The following is a 17,630-nucleotide window of genomic DNA, read 5'->3' as shown; positions in this document are numbered from 1 at the left end:
AAGTAAACAAATAAGAAACCCCCCACAACCAGCCAACTTGCCCCTTGTTGACACACTCTTCTGCCAACTAAAGAAAGGGTTGTCAGGAGCAGTTTCTAATATATTTACAAGGCAGCTACACATGAGTATTTTCCAGCTCCGCTTACTAATAAACAAACCACCACCTGTTCAGTCTGACTCCAGGATCACTGCAAGTCAGGCAGAGACAACCAAGATAGCGTACCTGATCTAAAACGGTCAGGTACCAAAAGAGGCCTCTGGTGAAGGAGTGTTAGGTCAAGGAAAAAAAAAAAAAAAAAAAAAAAATGACCCTAAGCCTTTCAATTGAGAAAGTCAATCTTGTGTTCTGGAAAGACCCACTTGGTTTATTACAACAGAAAAAAAGTAACGAAGAATAGTCTATAACTAGTGGAATGAAACTACTTCACAAACAGGTAACAACGTATGAACTATTATATTTCCAAAAACAACAAATTTGGAATATCTTTAGGAGGAGGAGCAAGAAAAAGTTAGCTTAATTGGATGGGTTCTGTCTGTTTTAATAAGGAAGGTACCTTTGGATCTGCACATACACTGGTTTTGTATTCACGGAGGAGGAAAAGCGGTTTGGGTTTTTTGGTGGTGGTGTAGTTTTGGGTTTTTTCCTTTAAATGCAAGTGAAAATATTGCCCCATCTTCCAAAATTCAGAGCAAACTTTGCTATAAAATTCCAACCTAGAATTGACTACCCACTGGATTCAAACACTTATAGCTTTCTGCCATAATATGGAAGAGCTCTATCTGCAAACAACTGCAACAAACAGTAAATTACTACAAATGCACCTTTTCTCATAAGAATGTGAACGAGACTGGAGATCTCGAGACCGTGACCTTGACCTTGATTTCCTTCCAGACTTTTTACGGCTGTATGTTCTGCTGTCTGAGGAGCTACTTGAAGATGAACGCCTGCGGTGTTTCTTTTTCCTTCTGCTTCTGTTTTCTTCTTCTGTGTCCGAGGAACGACGTCCCATTTTTAAACTATGTAAAAACAAAAATTCTAAACTGTAAGGAAGTCCCAGATCTACATTATGCTGTTATATATATATATACACATAATAAAATACATAGTATCTGCTCGTATATAAACAAACATATCTATACCATTTGGAAAGTCATCAGGTGGATAGAAAATTTTGTTTTCATGCAAAAATAAAAATCAAGATTTTAACACAAGACATCAGCAAATTCACGTTACCAAGTACCTTGACATTTACACTGTCAGGAAAGTTGAAATAATTTATTATGGTATCAACTATTTGTTGCAAATTTTCACAACCATTTAAATAGATAAATGCACTGATGAAGTAATTTCTACATCAGAACACATTTTCATTTTTATTTTTGCCTTAGATGTTAATTTTTTCAGAAATGTGGGAAGTAACATATAAGATACTTATAACATCTGGTATTTCACTTTAAAGATGCTATGCAATTACTAGTACAGCATCTTTACCATGTCAAATTTACAATTATAAATTAAGATCCATAATACTTACACAATCAATAGAATGCAGACTATCAGCTACTGATGTGACTCACTTTGCACATTTTTAGGTTGTGCAATTAAAATAATGTACATCTTTGTCCTATTTGTCATAATTAAAATTGTCAAGAAAATTCAAGGAAATTATTTTTATATTAATTTAAGCTAGAGTTTGGTTCTCAGTTTAGACCTTTATTATAAAATCAGACCTATAAATACTAAATTCCAGAAATGTTTCTTGATTGCCACTGTGCTTACTTGGACAAAGTTTACAGACTTTGATAACAGATTTGAGAAAAAAAAAAGAAAAACACCAAACATGAGTGTGGGGAACCCCACCATTTATTAATTGTTGCAAAGAATATCATCTTCATTTGCAACTCCCAAGAGATCAGTTTCCTTGCTTCACAATTAAAGAATTGCTGTATTTCTTGACTATCCAGGCTGTAAGAAGTGCATAAAATTTTAAAACTATTTTTATGTCCCAGCAGTAACAGCCCCATCCACCCAAGACTTCAACACCTCTCTTCTCACACTCTTCAGCTAACGGTTAGTAACAACCCCTCTTCCCAGCAACAAAGTTATTTCAAGGCTCCCTACCTACTTCTGCACTGGGAAAACAAGTAGTCGTAATCCTTTAACATTGCTATCAACAGCTAGATCACAGATATATTTTATATCACGGATAGGTTTTCCCACAATATCACCTGTCTTTAACCCACACCGAAATATTCCAGGTCCTTGTGTTTCTAGCATAAACAGGTTGAACTTGGTTCATTTTCTGCATACAAACTTTTGCCCTTCCTCACACCTTTTATCATCCTAATGTCCAGGGTAGAGACTGAAAACAGGAGATAAATTCACCATTAAGTATGTTTATGCTTAAATTCACAAAATGTTTACAGGCAAATACAAGTCTTGATTACGCAAGGCCTTTCAGTCAAAATACACTATTGAGAGTAAAAAAAACAACAACACGCATTTAGTTCCATAGAAAAAGTATCTTAAACTTACTTTTTCATCCTCAAGTTCCCAAGGCAGCTCAAGCTGTTTTGCACGCAATCATACTGGCTACAGCCCTGTATCTAAGCTCCCAGGCAGCTGTGGGACTTGCAAAGTCCATGCGCCATGACCAACTTCCCCAAGGGAGCCTTTCAGGTAGCTACATTCAAAGTACAATAAATATACAGACAAGGCTGTGTTTGACACAATTTGAAGACTATGTCAGAGAGGCAGGTTTGCTTGTCAAACTGAGACGTGTTCCTTCCACGCTGCTGAAGCTCGTCCCAAGGACTGCCAGAGTCCTGGAGCACAGGCAAGGACGCTGCAGCAAGCGCCAGCCAAGAGCCAAAGGGCCATCTTCCTGGAACGTGCCAAGTTCTTGGACCTGGCATCTACTTCAAGGAGAGTTTCCGTATTTTACCCAACAGTTGTTTAATGCAAAATACAAGACAGTCCCTTAAGTATCTGGATTTTCCTTGATGTTCACTAGAGTTCACTCACTGCCACAATCAAAACAGTAGCTACGTAAACTCATTCCTATGTAGCCAAATCTCTGTGGATTGCAGACAGCTCTTCGGCAGGCAACTCTGAGCGATCAGTTCCACTCCTGCAGCCAGGAGTGCCTACAAATTAGCCATTACTAAGCTTTGCTGCAGTAAATCCCTCTATATATTTACTTCAGTTCTCAGTAGTTCCCATTTTCAGCACTGTAGAACTGGTCCTTCAGCCTACAATCTAAACAAAGCATTTTTTAAATATTCAACTTAAAACAGCAAATCTCCATGCTCCTAAACCAGCAAAATTTTAGGAGGATGAAGTGCTATGCAAGAGATTATTTCTTTTAAAATGAAGTTATTTCTGCCATCTTATTAAAGTTATTCCAAAGAGATTTTGAAAGAGAGAGGCAGTACTTTACAGACTATTTTACCTGATTCAAGGAACTATGACTTTAATTTACAATTCTGCAGAGGAATGCCAATTTATATCAACACACCATCTTGTGCAGTCATTTTATTCCCCCCCCCCCCCCCCCTTTGTAATAAAAGATTTACAGAGCTCCAAGGTATAACAGTTATTGAACAGTAAAATAAGGGTCTTCAAATATATACTGATAGAACAATCTTCAAATGAACATGAACCTGAATCTCAAACTTAACGTTAAGTAGAACTGCCCAGAAAGATGAAACTACAATGCACAGATTTTAAAGTTAAAAGCTGACAGACCACAGCTCATGACAGCAAGATTAACAAAAAAGACGAGAGAAACAAAGAGCAGAAAAAACTTTTCTGCTGAGATACTTGCCACTTGATGTGGATATCATTATGAGCCAGAACACTACACTTCAATGTATGTATCACCTGTTGTTTAACTTCCTTTTTTTTTTTGCCATCAGCTTTCTTCCCCATTTGCACATTTAACTGGATCAAGCAGCACACAAAACTAGTGAAACATACTATGTAAATCACAATTTTGTGTCTTCAGGACCAAAGAAGAACTGCATGCCATGGCCCTTCTGTATTACAGGACAAGCCCTACAGCATATGTGCATGTACTTGAGCCTCAGGAGCTCCAAGAGCACTGGGTTTACTGGACAAGAGCTACAGGACAAGGGCACATGGGTGACTGATGCCCTGCCCGTTGTAGAGTTTCCACTGGAAAAGAGGTTGCCAGAAACAGACTGTTGATCCTGGAACAATTTTTGCAGCTGAGTCCTAGTAGCCCTCTCCTACGAGGATACCTTGGAAGTACACAGGCGACAGACAACTTTGACAGGCACTACCTTTCACTGGGGTCTTTAAGACCATCCCTTCAGTACATGACACACATTTTCCTGCAAGGACACCTCATATAAACACAGCACTTGAGAGCAGTCAACCATCAAGACCTGTAACAGGTCAGTATTCTTCCTAACTACTGCCTACTCCCTCCATATCCCTGAAGAGACCTGGGAAAAGGGATTGCCAGCACTGATTGATCACACCAGCAGAAGCCTGATGGATGGAAGAGTTGTTCTGGTGAGTCAGCAGCAGTCCATACAAGATTTCCACACACAGTACTGTAAAATAGCACCTACAGATTGCAGAGGAAAACTAAGATCACTCAGGGAACCTTATTTAGCAAAACAACGAGAGAAGGAAGAAAAGACAAACCGAAAAAAAAAATGACAGCCATTCCACAGTATCATGTGCTGAATCTCATGGGGTTTTCCTACCTGTTTCCATACAAAGGCTACAGATCCACCACAAAGACTTGTGCCAGAGAGTTAACAGTGATGTAAGCACAGTTTGGCCTTATAGCTATGGGGTGTCCCATTTTCAGGGCTCTTTACCCTTACAGCTTAGGCAGAAGCATTAAGCCATAGGTATTGGCAATAGGAGACATGCTTCTACCAACCCCTCTTTATGTGCAGGCACTGTGGAAGATATAGCTTCCAATGCCTGGCAAGACTCAGGAGGCTTTTATCCTGACTATAGAGCAATACTAGGAGGAGGAGGAAGGAAAAGTGCCTTAACAAGCACCAGCAGCAAATTAACGATTTCAGATGAACCTAGAACCTGGGTTACATCTCAGGAGCTCATGGGAACACAGACTCCTGCCCATCACATCAGTGAGGCTCATTCTCTTCCACCATCCAGCCCCAACCTTCCCCCACCGTGATCCTCAACCACTCAGCATATTCCCTCACCCACTCTGAATTTAGACCAAACTATTCCAGTCAAACAGCAAAGAAACACTGAGAATTCAGAAGGTGCTGTCTCAAGATACAAAAATCCATAGTAGCTACATGAAAACTCATGCTGAAGCCTGAACTGGAACATATAATCACCAAATTAATTGGCTACTTAATTATTTTTGAAGGTTCTAGTGAATGTCCGTGAGCTTCAACATTCTGAACACTTGCAGTTCGTGTGAAATTGAGCAGCCTTTCAGTAGAATGACTAACAGCTGGGCCTGATAAATTTTAAGTCCTCCTTCCAGAGCACAGGCATGCTGGAGGATCTAAAAGACAGGTCTCCAGGCCTTTGTTTTTTTAATAGGTAATTTTCATTTAAGTCTTTCTGAAAACCGATGCTGCAACTCTGGCTGAAATGAAAACAAAGTACATACGTTCACACAGGTGTTTTTCCAAGACAAACCAACATCAAAAATTTCAAACCAACTATTTGTATTTGGCAAAATTATAAACAGTGCTATCAAGTTCACCTGTGAACAGCTAAGTAACCTCCCACCCTGCATTTAAAAATATAAAGAAAACATAGATGGCATAGGAAACAGACAGACTTCCCTGGAAAATCTATTCCAGGAGAGTAAGGTATACTTTAAAATGTGGTAAGAAGCATACACTCAAGATTGAACAAGGTCAGATCAATATTTCAGGGATGTTGAGGAATTATTTCCAGCATACAATACCTGATTTTTCAAACATGAGTTTCAAACTATTACTGTATTTACTGTAGGTTGTAAGAAAATAACATCCTTTGGTTGGTTTTAATCAGAGGCTGTTATCCAGCAAACATTACTGCAGCAGACTACATCTTGAGCACAGCATCCAATTAAACAATACAATCTTCAGTTACCATAATCAGCCAGAAGTGATGACAACAAAATAACCTCCACATTTGTTAAATATCAAATCCAAATGATTTAGGTTTGTTAGTTACCAAGAGGCTTTGATTATAACTGGCTTGCAATAATCACTAACCACCTGCTCTGTTTATGTAGCATCTCTACAAACAAGATCCTTTAAGAAATTATAACCATTTAGAAGAGTGTTGATGGAAAATATACCGCAACCATCTCAGAATCCCCTTCTTTCCTGCTGAACTGCGTGAGTCCATCTACAGGAGAGAATCAACAAGTCAGGATGAGATGCTACTTGAGCTTCAGCCAGGAAATAAGGCTAATGGAAGTAAAATTTATACTAAGTCCTCAACAAACATGCTCACTAGTAAGAGTTGCAGTGTTACTAATGGCAGCCCTGCTCCCCAAAGAAGGGAAACCACAAACAGGCAGAGGGCAGAAGTCAGTCAATCTGGGTGCAGGCAGATCAATGAGTGCCTTTGTATCTACCTCCACCAACCTTGTAGTTAAGTGGAAACTGCCCCTGCTCTCCAATTCAGAAAAACCGCTCTCAGTAGAGGAAGAGATTTGTTTAGAAAGGACAATATGGTGGCCGTTCTTATAAGGGCAGCAACCTGAATCATCACCCTTGATTCTTACATACTTAATTCAATGGTGCCACTTTCCCTTAGCCAAGTTTCCAGATCACTACAGGAAATCTCAGCGACCAAGCTACCATAACTGGTTACATCAGAAGAAAAGTCCACAGATCAAAGAATCACAGGAACTCTTACTTACAATCTCTCCCCTAGACACCAGAATCCACACACACCAAACACAGCAGAACACTGTTTCCTGATAACATAAAAGATGTCCCCTTTGATGATAACATTAACAGTATTTTTCAAAATCAATAAAATTTAACTTGGAAGAAAGTCTACCTGAACGCAAAACCATGAATGAACACTTTATTTATAATAACAACAGTCCTTAATTCAGCTTCAAATCTTTAGATTTCAAAGTGTGGGGAAAACTAGGCTCAAGGAGACAATGCACGTGCATCCAGGACACCAACAGCAGAGGATGGAATGCAGATCTCAAACTCTAGTATGATGCTCACCTAACTAAGAGACCGCCTCTACAAGCCACCTTTTGCTCAATAATTCTTAATTCTACAAACTGGCCTTCCACCACATAATTTTCTGAACCTGAATACAGTGAGAACTAAAAAACATTCCTATTTTAGATCAACCCAAATTCACTAAGGGCATCAATTAATCAGCATTTCTTCTAAGTAACCAACTTTCAGAACACGCTTACAGATCAGCTACATTTATCTGAACTTTACAATGCAGCTTTTGGGTTTTGTTTGGGGTGGTTTTTTTTTTAATCAAGTTCTAAATACCTTCCTCCCTCAGGGGGTACAGGATCATGCTCAACATGAAACAACATGTCTAGATTTTGTCCAACATCATTAGAACACATAAACTGTTCAAAAAATGTTTCCTTCATGGCAGAGGGGGGAGCAGCACTAGCTATATTTGGCTGAAATATACAAAGAAAATGACTGCTGCTAGGAGCAGTGCGTCAGGTGCAGAAAAACCCAATCACACACCTTCTTTACCCATGCTTTCACAGACAAGAGGTGGGAAAATAAGATTATACACGAATTATTCCCTCTTATCTTATGAATCAAAATATAAAGTGAATTCCAAGGGCTGATGCCAAGGACAGTAACATCCATCACTGATACTGTGTGCTCCCCACTCACGCCAGCTGGGCCCTGCTAGATGAAACAGAAACTAGAAAAGCCAGGGAAGAGAGCAGCTCCCAGGGCTCCCGCCCGTCTCCACCAGGAAACCCGAACAGAGTCTGGAGCCCCGGGCCCGGCTGGGCTCCCCGGCCGGCTACTGGCCGCCGAGCCTTGCCCGCAGCCCCCCACGGCACCGAGCAGCCGCGTCCCTCCCCGGCGCAGCCCCCGCGGCCGGGGGGGACCCGCAGTCTGTGCAGGCCTGAGGCCGCAGGACCCGTCGGCCAAGCCCCGCAGCCCGCCGGGAGCCCGCCCTGGGGCTCCGCCGCAGCCCCGGGAGGCCAGGCCGCGGCTCGGCACGGCCACACCGGGCAGGCCCAGCCCGGCGCGTCCCCACGCCGCCGTTCCCACCCCCGACCCTGACGCCGGCCCCGGGCCACAACCGGGTCCCGTGCGGCCCTGGGCAGCGAGCAGCAGGCCGCAGGGCCCGCCCAGCCCCCGCGGCGATGGCCCGCGGCGCACTGCCGTACCCCTGCCGGGGGTGGGCTCGCCGCCCGGCCCCGCCACGTTACCTGAGCGGCGGAGCAGTCAGGCTGGGCCGGGCCGCGGGAGCGCAGGCGGCGGCGGCGGGCCGCGGCTGCCGGTTTGAGCTCAGCGCCTTCCTGGGCGCCGGGCAGGCAGCAGCAAGCCAGCGCCGAGCTCATCCAGGCGGCCAGGCAGCGCCGCCGAGCGCCGAGGAATCGATGTAGCGCGCTCGCCGCCCCGGCGGGGCGAGCCCCCCACGCGTGATGGGCAGCGAGGGGCGCAGGGCCGGTCCTGGTCTGCCCGCGGCTGGCTGCAGCCGCCCACGTCGCGCTGCTCCACACCGGGCGCAGCGCGGTGACAAGCCACAACGACTTACCGGCACGTTGCCGTAGCACGCCGCCGTCCGCCTACTCCGTGGGTGACGGGCTGCGCGGCGGGGCGAGGCGCGGGACGGCGGCGCGGGGGCTTCCTCGTTTCAGCACGAAGTGACTAACGAGGGTCGGTGCTTCCTGGCCCCGACGGCCGCCCCCGTGGCCGAAGGGGCCGTTCCCCCCGCGGCGTGGGCAGCGCGACGGGGCCGGACGAGCCCCCGGCGCGGGGTGAGCGTGCCCCGGGCCGAGCTCAGCCTCCGCCGGGCGACCGCGAGAAACGCGAGGGAACGCGTTGATAACCGTTACACTTAGCGCTGTCTTTGGGCGGATTTGGTTAGTTTAACGCGAGTTTCCGAGCACGCGCTCCCCGCCACGGGAACCGCGAAATGTTGCGGGAGGATAATCGAAACGTGAGGATGGAGGAGCCGCTGGCCATCACCTCCCCGGCAGGGCTGTCCCCGTGGGGACCCGCGTGTCCGACCCCCGCCTTCCCCCCCCCCCCCCCGGGACCGAGACTGCCTCGCGGGGCGGAGCGGGGCCAAGCGGGACCGGGTCACGGGCGGCGGGACCGGCTTTGCCGCCCGAAACGGAGCCACGGGAACTGGTTGCCGATCGCGGCTGCGGCGTGTATAATTGGATCTGAAGAAATGCTAATTCCATCCTCGATACCATTACCTGCTCGAGTAAATAAACGCTCTTTTATGTAAAGTCATCTTTCCAGAGGTCAAATGAGAAATCAATACATACGCAAGAGTTAAACAATTTTGAATAATTTATTAGGGTTCTAGCAAAGGTGTAAAAGAGACGGCTTCTGTCAACAAAAGTACTCTCTTAATGGGATTTAAACAACAAAGGAAAAACAATATTAGCAATAAATAGCGTAATTCGCTCTAATCTGATGCCTCAATTCGCCGTATGAGAAAACGTTAATGATACGGCTGTATTTGTCACTGTCAATTAGCCGGTAATTTATTTGCTGGATTTGGGCGTCCACGGAGGAACTTTTCCGGCTCCCCCGGGGCCGGTCCCACGCTGCCGCCGCTCCGCGCACCGGGCCGGCTCCCGGCGGGGTGTGGGGGAGCGGCCCTCGCCTCTGGCCCCGCGGGGCTGCGCGGGGAGCGGCTCCGCACCCCCCGAGTCCCGCGGGGCGGTGCGCGGGTGCGGAGCCTGCGCACCCCCCTCCGCTCCTCCCGCCTTGGCCACTCCCCCGCAGCTCCGGCCCCTCTCCCGCGCCGCGCTCGCCCGGGACCTGGCGCACGGGCCCGCGCCTAATTAAATTAATTAGGGCGCAGCGCGCGGAGGGCGGCGGGCGGGCGGGCTGGCGGTGCCCTGTCCGCAGAGCCCCGCGGCGGGCGGCGCGGTCGGGCGGCGGAGAAGGGGTCCATTCAGAGCTCCGAGGGGAGGTAATTCGCCGGGAACAAGGGGCAGGCGTTGCAAAGTATAAATAGTGCCACTTCAATCGCGGCGTCGCTATCAGACCCCGAGAGCCCTACACGTCGGGCGGCACGGCACGGCGCGGCTGGGCTCGGCTGGGCTCGGCACGGCCCGGGGCGCCGCCGCCACCCCGCCCCGTGGATGCCCGCCCGGGGAGCCGGGGCAGCGCGCCCCTGAGCCGCGGCCATGGAGGAGCTGACGGCGTTTGTCTCCAAGTCGTTTGATCCCAAAGCGAAGGAGAAGAAGGAGCTCATCACCTACCGCGAGGTGCTGGAGAGCGGGCCCCTGCGCGCCGGCGGACCGCGGGAGAGCGGCGGTACCGCGGCCGAACCGGGCCGAGACGACGCGGGCAGTCCCGCGGCGCGGGCGGGCGGCGGGCCGTCGCCGCCGCGGGAGCCCGACGCCGCCGCCGCCGCCGACAGAGCCGCCGAGGCGGCCACCCCCAAGCTCAGCGACGGTAACGGCGGCACCGGGCAGTCCCCCTGCTTCCCGTCCCCTTCCCCTCCTTCCCCCCGTCGGGCTCGGGAGGCGCGGAGCGGCGGCGGGAGCGGGCGGTGGCCGCGCACCGGGCGAGGCAGACCGCGGTCGCGGGTGGAAGGGGCTCGGCAGCGGCCGCGTTCGTGGGGAGGCTGTGACAGGCGCCCACGGGCGGCTTTCCGCCCGCTCCCAATTGCGGGGAATACGCGGCCAGCCTCCAAGTTTATATTAAAATATTTAAAGAAGCGTTTAAGTTGTTGGCAGCGCGAGCGGGTCCCAGTCAGCATCCCGCGGGAAGCCGCACTGCCAACGGGGGCACGCGGGCCCGGTGGTTCCCCCGCGAGTCTCGGCTCCACGGACACGTGTGGGGCCGGGCTGTGCTGCCGGCGGTCGGCCCAAGCTCCGCGCGGCTTCCGCGCCCAGGCCCTGCCGGGCGCCTTTCTCTCCCAAACGCCCCGTGGTTTTTCCGCGCCTTTTCCGCGCTGGGGCGATGGCCGCGGGGCCGGGGCCGTTCTCGGCGGCTGCGGGGAGGAGGCCGGGCCGCGCCGGCGGACCAACAGCGCGGGGGGCTCCGCGCCCGCCTGCGGGGCAGGGCCGGTGCCTGTCGCTGCGCGGGGACCCGCGGTGGACGGCCGCCCTTTTGTTCGGGCGAGCGGTGCCGGCGGAGCGCGACGCGGCTGGAGCATCCCCGCAAAGGGGCTAATAAACAAATCCGCGCTAAGGAGCGGCGGTGGGCGGGCAGGGCCGGGCGCGGGGGGTTCCGCAGGGGTCCCGCGTCGCTGGCAGAAAATTAAAACAACAAAACCAAAAAAACCTAGGAGAGAGCGGGCTCGGCCGCGGGGCGCGGAGGGGCCGCGCTGCTTGGTGGAGCGCACCGGGGACCTGTTGCTGCGCTTCTCCCGGGCGGGCAGCGGGGTCAGAGGCGCCCCCACCGCGGGCCGGTACCCCGCCCCCCCCCCCCCCCCCCCCCCCGCTGCGGGTGGCCGCCGGGCCCCGTTCCCCGCCGCCAGTCGCTACCGGAGCCGAGCGCCGGGGCCCGGAAAGGCAGCGGCCGAGGCGGGCCTAACGCGGCCGGGGAGCACAGGCCCCGGGGAGCGGCGGGGGCTTCTTCCCCGTGTCCCCCACCCCGGGTGCCGGTGCGGCGGAGGGGAGCTGCGGGCCAGGGGGGCGAGGCCGGTAGTCTCGCTGCCTCCCTGCAGCCTCCCGTCCCGGCCGCCCCGCCTGTCTGAGTGCCCGTGTCGTGCCCAGTCTCCCCAGAGCTGAAGGAGCGCAAGGAGGATGCGAAAGCGATGGAAGACGAAGGGCAGACGAAAATCAAGCAGAGGAGGAGCCGGACGAATTTCACCCTGGAGCAGCTGAACGAGCTGGAAAGGCTTTTCGACGAGACCCACTACCCGGACGCCTTCATGCGGGAGGAGCTGAGCCAGCGGCTGGGGCTGTCCGAGGCCAGGGTGCAGGTAGCCGGGGCTGCGCGGGGATGCGCAGGCTGCGCGGGACCAGCTCGGGTAAAGCCCGGTCGTGCCCCGTCCCCGCCGCTCCTGACACGGGTTGGCAGAGCCCCCGCGCCGAATTGCACTCAGCGAATCTAAAAAGCCACCCTCCCCGGGCTGTCCCCTGATTTGCCCCCTCGCAAGTCCCCTGCCCCTCGCTCTGTCGCGTTTTATTTCATGTCCGCGTTTATTTCATCCCTCTCTCGGCGAGAGCTACAATGGCTATTTTGTTGGCGTGGGCTGCGGTCCCTCTCCGGGCTGCTCCTGGCTCAGGGCTCACCGGGCGGACGTACCAATTAACTTTATAGATGTAGTGACCGTAAACTAAATTAGGAACTGCTAAACGCAAAAAGAAGAAAAAAAAAATTTACAGGCCGTTTCTCTTCGTAGTTGTTAAATCTTGAGGGAAGCGGCACAAAAACTGAGCGGAGTGCACAGACAGGCTTTGTTCGGGTTTATGAAATAAAAAGTCTGGGATAAAACCAGGCTATTTTAAGTGTTCTCCTGTAGCGAGAAGCCACAGCTTCCTTTGATTTAACCTGCGCGTTTAACCTCGGGCTGCCCTTCCAAAGTTTTTCAAAATCGGTTCCTGGGCTGGTTGCTGCGAGTTTTCTTGGGATGAGATGAAGAAGTGAGGAGGGGTTCGGGCTCTGCCCGGCCGGGGAGGAAGGTAACTCCTCAGATGCGAACAAATGTAGCTGCTCCGGTGTATTTCCGTCGTGATAATAAAAGAAAAGAAAATGATGGTCATTATTTATTTGAACACATGGAGTAGTTTTAGGCCCCGAACATCTGCAGCTGTTAGAAAGTACTGCTGTAACAGATACTCCCCCTCAATCTTTGTGCTCGTAGGCCACCATCTGCACCCAACTATGCGTGCAATCCTTGTGGGGTTTCCCTGCATCTTTGTAGTAGGGACAGAAACAGAGCTGTCGCGATGGACCGAAAAAGTAATAATAAGCAGCTTTTGTAATTAAAAAAAAAAAAGCAAACAAAAAAAACCCCAACACCCAAGCCAAAACCAAGAGGCTTCGTTTTCCCGCTTCCCCGTTTTTCCGCCGAGGCGGGCGGCCAGTTATGCCCAGCAAATCTTAACAAAACCAAACAAAGTTGCTGGGCTTCAACTTGGGTATGAAAAATGTAAAAGGGAGGTGCTTCCTTCTGCTGGCTGTTTGCTCGACAAAGAACGCGGCGGCTGCGGCGCATAATCCGCGCTCCCATTATGCCAAATCTCAGGGTGCATAATAACTTTTGGAGATTTACATAGATTTAAACCCGTTCCCTTTTAAATCGTTCCGGAAAACGCTTTGCAATAATATTTTGCCTCGCATCTGCACTAATTTGTAAATTATGGAATGTGCATTTCCACGGGAGGCTGAGGACGAACATGGCTGTTGGGCAGATTTTGCTTAGCTGAAGTAAATGGCAGAGTGGGGGAAATTCACGTTTGTATTTGTCTCTTCACGTAAGACCTTAAAATTTTTTTTTTTTTTTTGTTTATTTGTTTGTTGGCGGTGGGGAAAGGATTGCTTGGTCTCTGTGGCTTCTGAGATGCGGTGCAGAGGTCTGTCTTTAAACAGGAATGTTTTAAGACGCACTCTCCCTCCCTCCTTCCCTCCCTCCCCTCTCCTCTAAACCAGTAGAACTTTATTCTGGTAATTTATTTCAACAATTCCATTTCCAATATTAAAAGTATGTTCTTGTCTAACGTGCAGCAGCCTTTTCTGTGGAAGCAAATTAGATTATCATGATAATGAGACAATTATTCCGCTTCTGTGCTACACTCCACTGCACAGAGGAACAGAGAAATTCTAAAGTTCTTTGTAGCAAAGCTTTTATGACAGTAATTACCCACCTCCCCCTGAAGAAAAAAAAAAAAAAAAAAAAAAAAAGACTCGTTAAACTCTGGTGTTTAGTATTTCTTGAAGATAAAGCTAATCAATTTATTTATTAATGAGCACGATCTTCTCAGGCCTGACGGTGCAAACATCAAACCCCGTTATCGCCAGTTAGTATTAAATATCAGGGGGCGATTTAGGTCTTTGGGGACCCTGATGCAGAAAGACGAAGCCCGGGCTCAGGCAGTAGTGTCTCTGGAGCGAGCACTCTGCGGATGCCGGTTTTCTCTATATTTTCTTTTTTTTATTTCCCTTTGCCTTTTGCGTTTTGGAGCTCAGGAGCGAGGGCTGCCCGGGAGGAGGGAGCCCAGCCCGTGCAGCAGTCAGGTTTCTTTGTCTGCCGCTTGTTTTTCTTTTTTAATTGTCGCTGGGTTTAGAAATTTTTTTTTTTTTTTTTTTTTTTTTTGCCACGGCGGTGGCAGCGCGCCCGTGACACCCGTGTGTGTGTCGTGTGTGTCTGTGTCGTCCCCCTCTCCCCCCTCCCCGCTTCTCCCCGCAGGTCTGGTTCCAGAACCGAAGAGCCAAATGCCGAAAGCAAGAAAACCAGCTCCACAAAGGTAGAGGAGAGGGGTGCCGCGGGTGGGTCGACCGCGCGTGGGGGGGCTCTCCGCGCTGACTTCCTGCCGCTGCCTCCCGCAGGGGTGCTGATCGGCGCCGCCAGCCAGTTCGAAGCCTGCCGGGTGGCCCCATACGTGAACGTGGGCGCGCTGCGGATGCCCTTCCAGCAGGCAAGTGGGCGGCGGGACGCGAGTGGGTGGGCGGCGGGGCCACGCGGGTGGGTCGCTGCCACGCACTGCCCTTGTCCCGGCAGGTTCAGGCGCAGCTGCAGCTGGACAGCGCCGTGGCCCACGCGCATCACCACCTCCACCCGCACCTGGCCCACGCACCCTACATGATGTTCCCCGCTCCCCCCTTCGGGCTACCGCTGGCCACCCTGGCCGAGTCCGCCTCCGCCGCCTCCGTGGTGGCGGCCGCCGCCGCCGCCAAGACCACCAGCAAGAACTCCAGCATCGCCGACCTCCGCCTCAAGGCCAAGAAACACGCCGCCGCCCTGGGGCTGTGACCGGCCCGCCAGCGGGGGCTTTTTTTTTTTTTTTAAATAAAAAGGGGGAAAAAAGGAAAAAAATAATAATAAAAAAAAAAGACGAGGGAGAGGAGAAACTGACGGGAGATATATACTTATTTAAAGAATTAGAGGAACTAGACGCGCAGCTGGGAAGTTCACAGGTTTTGAAACTGACCTTTTTCTGCGAAGTTCACTTTAATACAAGAAATTTGATAAGAGAGGCGGGCCTCCTTTCACGTTGCATCAGATACTTGAGTTTAACAACCATGTCTGGAATAGCGACAAAAAGAAGAGAGAAAGACGACGACGAAGAGGGGGAAAAAAAGTTTTAAAAAAAGACAATGATTTCTCTGCGAATTTCTAATGGAAAACTGTCCGGGATACTTCCTCCAGCAGCATTCCGGGTTGCATGTATTTGTATTTCATTGATGGAGTCCTTTGATTCACTTGCACTTCACCCTCATCTTTAGTAGAAAAAACAAAACAAAACAAACAAACTGGGTTTGGCTGGGTTCTTTCTCTTTTAATCTTGGAGGGAAACAGAAAGAGAGAGGGAGATCAAGCACTACCTTTTCCACTCTTAAATCTTTGTTGGTCGTTTGCTGTCCCACCTCTGAAATGAAAGGGAGCGGAAAGCATCAGGACAGCGGAGCGTGCCTCCCTTTGCCGGGTCTCTCTTGTCCTGAGGGCAAAAACAAAAGGAAAAAAAGAAGAAAAAAAAAAAAAAGTATTTAATTCCCAACCACCACTTTACACAGCGGCGAATTCCAATAAGAGATACTGGGTACATGTAAAATATGTTGATACACACGAACAAAGTTTATTTTGGCTATAACTTGTGAATTGATAGTTGACTGTCAAACATTTACATTTTATCTCATAAAGGTGTATCTATTCACGTAATCTTGTGATTTTTTTCCTATTTTTTTTTAATTTTTATTTGAAAGACGTATAGCTATTTAACCTGGGGTACCTTGCAGTCGGTGATTGTTATCCCAGTTTGTCATCAGACCCTCACGCTTATTGCCAAGAGAGAGGGAAAGCTCTTCTACGCGAACTTTGGTATGGACGGGCTTTGTATCTATTTGTTCTCCATGAAAACAAAATTATTTATATTGACCATATTTTTTCTAGTGTATTTTAAGTTATTTAAAAAAAAGAAAAAAAAAGAAAACAAGATGCTGTTATTTCATTACATTTGTTGTCAGTACAATATATTTTGTTTCACTCAGGTTTGCTTCACCTTTTTTAATCCATTTTCGACGTCACGATTCTCAATAAGTGCCAAGTAATGAATTTAAGACACTTTGCGACCTATTGACTGAAAAGAGTAACGTTTCGGCGGACGGTTTCACGTCACCTCTGGTACTGTTAATATTAAATCATCGGTGATATTCTTTCTTTTCTGTGTTGACATCTTCTGTAGAGCTCGCACGTTTCTTTCTGCTCCGTAGATATCGCGACAGGCAGATAGCGCCCAGCACGGCGCGGAAGCACCGCTCACCTCCGCGCATCTTTTCGTTACCACTTTATATGAGTTTTCCTGAGTGTTCGGCTTCGCAAAACTGAACGCGGCGTTTTGGTTTGGCTTCCTTTGGAAGGAAAAATAGACCGGTGGAAGTTTATAGCAATTGTGTCTTTACAAGTTCTGTCAAGTTCCCTCAGGTAATAAAATCGAGGAAAGCGTCATGGCTCCCGGTATCTTCCACGGAGGGAACGGGGGGGTCGCGCCGCACCGCCCCGGCACCGCCCGCCGCGCTGCCCCCGCCCGCTCCGCCGCCCCGGCTCTGCCCGCTGCGCTGCTGCCCGGGGCTCCGCGGGCGCCGGTGTGAGGGGCAAGGCGCCCACCATGGGGGTCCCTCTGAGGGGACAGCGCCCGCCAAGGGGGTCCCTGCGAGGGGGAAGAGCCTGCTATGGGATTCCTTTGAGAGAAAGCGCCCGCCATGGGCTCCCTGTGAGGGAAAGGCGCCCGCCATGGAATCCTCTGAGGGAAAGCGTCCACCATGGGGGTCCCTGTGGGGGAAAGGCGCCCGCCATGGAGATGCCTCTGAGGGGAAAACGCCCGCCATGGGGTTCCCTCTGAGGGGAAAGCGCCTGCCATTGGGGGTCCCTGCGAGGGGAAACTGCCTGCTATGGGATTCCTTTGAGGGAAAGTGCCCGCTGTGGGGGTCCCTCTGAAGGAAAGGCGACCGCCATGGGGTCCCTCTGAGGGGAAAGCGCCCTCCATGTGGGTCCCTCTGAGGGATAGCGCCTGCCATGGACGTCCCTGTGACGGGAAAGCGCCGGCCATGGGGGTCCCTGTGACGGGAAAGCGCTGGCTATAGGTGTCCCTGTGAGGGAAAGTGCCCGCCATGGGGGTGCCTGCGAAAGAAGGCGCCTGCCATAGGGGTCCCTGAGAGGGAAAGGCGCCCCCATGGAATTCCTCTGAGGCAAAGGCACCCGCCGTGGGCGTCTCTGCGAGGGGAAAGCGCCCGCCATGGGGTTCTTCTAAGGGAAAGGCGCCCGCCATGGGGTTCCTCTGAGGGGAAAGAGC

At 50.5% G+C, this 17,630-nt stretch overlaps 2 protein-coding genes across 3 annotated transcripts in view; one reads left to right on the top strand and one right to left on the bottom strand.

The window, feature by feature from the left end:
* RSRC1 (arginine and serine rich coiled-coil 1) overlaps positions 1-8,536 on the bottom strand; it is a 167,833-nt gene extending 159,297 nt beyond the window's left edge. For both annotated transcript variants that reach the window (XM_080410302.1, XM_080410303.1), the window contains exons 1-2: positions 8,409-8,536; positions 823-1,017 (exon numbers count right to left, since the gene is read on the bottom strand). In XM_080410302.1, coding sequence (XP_080266428.1) covers positions 823-1,010 — 188 coding nt within the window. In that variant the 5' untranslated portion in view covers positions 1,011-1,017; positions 8,409-8,536. The remainder of the gene's footprint in view (positions 1-822; positions 1,018-8,408) is intronic.
* Positions 8,536-17,122, top strand: SHOX2 (SHOX homeobox 2). The gene is made up of 5 exons (XM_080410305.1): positions 8,536-10,623; positions 11,892-12,100; positions 14,531-14,588; positions 14,671-14,759; positions 14,843-17,122. The coding sequence occupies exons 1-5, from the start codon at positions 10,353-10,355 to the stop codon at positions 15,092-15,094; spliced, it is 879 nt and encodes a 292-aa protein (XP_080266431.1). The 5' UTR covers positions 8,536-10,352; the 3' UTR covers positions 15,095-17,122.
* Positions 17,123-17,630: the final 508 nt, after the last annotated feature.

Source organism: Falco punctatus (genome assembly GCF_963210335.1).
Source record: "Falco punctatus genome assembly, chromosome: 13".
Lineage (NCBI taxonomy): Eukaryota > Metazoa > Chordata > Aves > Falconiformes > Falconidae > Falco > Falco punctatus.
Note: the sequence above shows the minus strand (reverse complement) of the source record. Positions and strands in the feature narration are given on the sequence as shown.

Excerpts from the sequence above, each read along its gene's own strand:
- SHOX2 (XM_080410305.1), top strand. The coding sequence starts at position 10,353 with ATGGAGGAGCTGACGGCGTTTGTCTCCAAGTCGTTTGATCCCAAAGCG. Across the intron at positions 10,624-11,891 it reads CACCCCCAAGCTCAGCGACG|TCTCCCCAGAGCTGAAGGAG; the intron begins GTAACGGCGGCA and ends TGTCGTGCCCAG. Across the intron at positions 14,760-14,842 it reads TGCGGATGCCCTTCCAGCAG|GTTCAGGCGCAGCTGCAGCT; the intron begins GCAAGTGGGCGG and ends TTGTCCCGGCAG.